The sequence below is a fragment of the Phalaenopsis equestris genome, unplaced genomic scaffold (assembly GCF_001263595.1).
Source record: "Phalaenopsis equestris unplaced genomic scaffold, ASM126359v1 Scaffold000293, whole genome shotgun sequence".
Classification (NCBI taxonomy): Eukaryota; Viridiplantae; Streptophyta; class Magnoliopsida; order Asparagales; family Orchidaceae; genus Phalaenopsis; species Phalaenopsis equestris.
This window is the reverse complement of record NW_018164735.1, coordinates 40,345-43,303: the sequence shown is the minus strand read 5'-3', so window position 1 is coordinate 43,303 and position 2,959 is coordinate 40,345. Positions and strand designations below refer to the sequence as shown.

The window sequence follows — 2,959 nt, the reverse complement described above, 5'->3', positions numbered from 1 at the left end:
CCGCCGCCCCCGGCCCCCGGACGCACCGCGAGAGTTGCTTCGAGAGCAGGGTGCGCTACTAACCTTTCGTCCGATGACGGAACCGGTCGATCTAGGGCGGCTGCCGGCGGATTGGCTCCGGGTGAAGGGCCAGATGTTGAGGTTGATGGTGAGGTCAGCGCTGCTCTTGCGTTCCTTCTTCCTCGCGTTCTTTTCCTGGTCTTTTACCCCTGGTTTCTTTTCCGGCATCACTTTGAATAAGTCTTTCCATCGCCGGGAAAGGGAGGAGGAGGTTGAAGAGGAGGAGAATAGGATGGAAGATGGCGAGGGGGAGGGGGCCGTTGGAGGGGAGGGAGGTTGGGCAGGGGTGTCGGAAGAAGTGAGGGAAAGATGTTGGAGGGGGAGGAGAACGCCGTTGAGGAAGAGTTCGTCGGCGGTGAGGAGGTCTGGCGGCGGGAAGGAGGGATTGCGGACCATCCAGAACTCGAACTCAGGGGAGGAAGAAGGGCTGGTGGAGCTGCGATGCCTTGTTGCTTCCACTTCCATTTTGTTTTCTCTCTCTCTTTCTTTGAAGGAAGGCGGGGTTGGAGCAGGGGAAGTGGTTCTGCTGTAGCTGCGGCCGGTGGAGGTCTAGTTACAATTTTTGGTACGAATATGGCGAAGGTGGGGTTGTGGATGAATGATGGGAGAGTGTAACGAGATAATGGTGTCACCTGGCAGGCACGTGGGAGAGAGGGTTTAGGGTATGTAAAAAGGAGCCGATAAATGGTGGATTGAATTTCGCAAAAGAGGGAGAAGCCGACGCTTTTTTTTGCTGGTGGTCTCGATTCTCGGTGGCTTTTCGGCAGGTAGGAAGAAAAAGGGGAGTTGATGTTGGCTCACAAGTATTGAATGTCCACAGGAGGCGTTAAAGATAAGAGCAAGGAGTTGGGACCGTATATGAGTGGGTGCAATCTGGATTAACATAAAATATAAAAGGGTTTTGTTTTTAGGAAATTTGAGGGCCTGGACCGCTATTAAGATGGAGAAAAAAAACTATTTACATAATATTGAACTTATAATAAATACAGTGTACCAACTACTGGGTGGATCGGGTTGGCCTATCATATTCATTTGCTGAAGTTCCTGTCGAAGTGTTAGCTTTCATGTATTGGCTCCCGGCATATTCAACAAAGTGTCAGCAGTCATGCATTAACTATTTGGTTGATTTCCCAGACTGTCGAAGTTGTTTTAATCAACTGTGTATTGGCTGCTGAATACTCAGTGTCAAGTTGATTAGCCAAGATAAACCCATGAGCTCTCTTCACGGGCACCGACCATCGAAACTTAGCTGATGGGCTGGTATCACCAATAAGAAGTAGATTTATGACTTCTTCTATTTATAAGTTTTGACACTTACATTGTTACGGTCTTTCATCGGTGCTCTGCTCTGTAGACAGACCTCATACAGTAGAATTCATGAAGTATTTAATATTATTTTATTGTAACAAGATAAGATGAGTGGGGCAACTCGGGTCATATAAATAAAGATGAGTGGGCATCTCGGGTCATATAAATAACGATTCAATTGAACTCAAGAAAATTGTGAATGAAAGCAACAAAATGCAAGAGAAAAATATAAAAAAAAAAGGAAGTGAGGAAATACTAAATTTTGAGCTCAAATATCATTGAGTTTAGTCATAAAAATAGGGACTCCATCCAAGACAATCGACAACATATTTTGACTAATAAGAAGAATACCCATGTAAAAACACAATAGAGAAGTATTTTGAATGGCAGCAAAGGAGACCACCAATGTCGAGTAACATAGGAGAAAGGAAAATGGATCAATCTAGAGGACATGCAGTGATTAAAGCAAAAAAGAAAAATATATAACAGATAGCCGCATGTAATGACAGATAGCTGAGAATGTGAAGACTAAACCTACATGCCAATTATGATAATCATATAATTTCCAAAAAACTCATTCTGATATAACATAATTCGTGTTAGGTGATTAAAGAAAAAAAGAAAAATATATCACAGATAGCCGCATGTAATGACAGATAGCTGGGAATGTGAAGACTAAACCTACATGCCAATTGTGATAATCATATAATTTCCGAAAAAAACTCATTCTGATATAACATAATTCGTGTTAGCTTGTAATGCTGGTTTAAAAATCAGTTGAGTCCTATGTAGAAGATCTGGACATCATCATAGTTCAAACAAAAATAAAAAATAGTTGAAAATACCAACAATTACATCTTGCAGATAAATCCGCCGAGATTTCTCAACCATGTCAGACGGATGATAAGAATCGGCTTGATCTCAAGCAGTCAGCCAGCACATCTCGGTCAACTTTTCAAGCATAGCTATCTGACATTTCCTCAGACTCTCAGCGCATAACCGATTGAATCAAGATCCGGTCGGACGCCATCTCATACTTCCGACTGTACAATTATGTATTGACCAAAATACCTCATGTTGTGTTTACTTTACAAAGGGCATAGAATGTAACCTCATTCATATAAATAATGGCTCATTTCAAGAATAAATGTTACGTGATTTAATTATTCATTAATGTGCTCTCTCTGTTCCTTTTCTTCCCTTCACTCTCTATTCCTTATGTGTGTCTCCCAGACATGTTTGAATTCAACTTCCTAAGAGGTACAGTGAGTGTGGAGTCATATTGTCGACAAGAAGTGGAGCGAAACAGTCACAACGAGAAGAGAATCACCAAAGAGAAATAAACAATGCAGAACACACCTAAGAAGGCATGGATGAGTTCGTGTAATGAGAAATGTAAGGGTTGAGAACCCTATAATGAATCAAGTGTCCGACCACATCGCATAAGTTCTTAGGGCTGCCATGGCTCTAGGAGAAGATCGAGCTCCCCAAGGACAAAACCCTCCCCAAAATACGGTGTCGATGCATAGTGGCAGAAGGTTGAACCACAACCCTAAGAGAGCTAAAAATTTGCAGTACTAAGACAACGGTA

At 42.6% G+C, this 2,959-nt stretch overlaps 1 protein-coding gene across 1 annotated transcript; it reads left to right on the top strand.

Moving 5' to 3' along the window:
• The first annotated feature begins 9 nt into the window (after positions 1-9).
• Positions 10-1,277, top strand: LOC110025171. The gene has a single exon (XM_020725479.1). It carries the CDS (start codon positions 74-76, stop codon positions 590-592), a length of 519 nt encoding a protein of 172 aa, XP_020581138.1. The 5' UTR covers positions 10-73; the 3' UTR covers positions 593-1,277.
• The last annotated feature ends 1,682 nt before the right edge of the window (positions 1,278-2,959 follow it).

Excerpts from the sequence above, each read along its gene's own strand:
- LOC110025171 (XM_020725479.1), top strand. The coding sequence starts at position 74 with ATGACGGAACCGGTCGATCTAGGGCGGCTGCCGGCGGATTGGCTCCGG.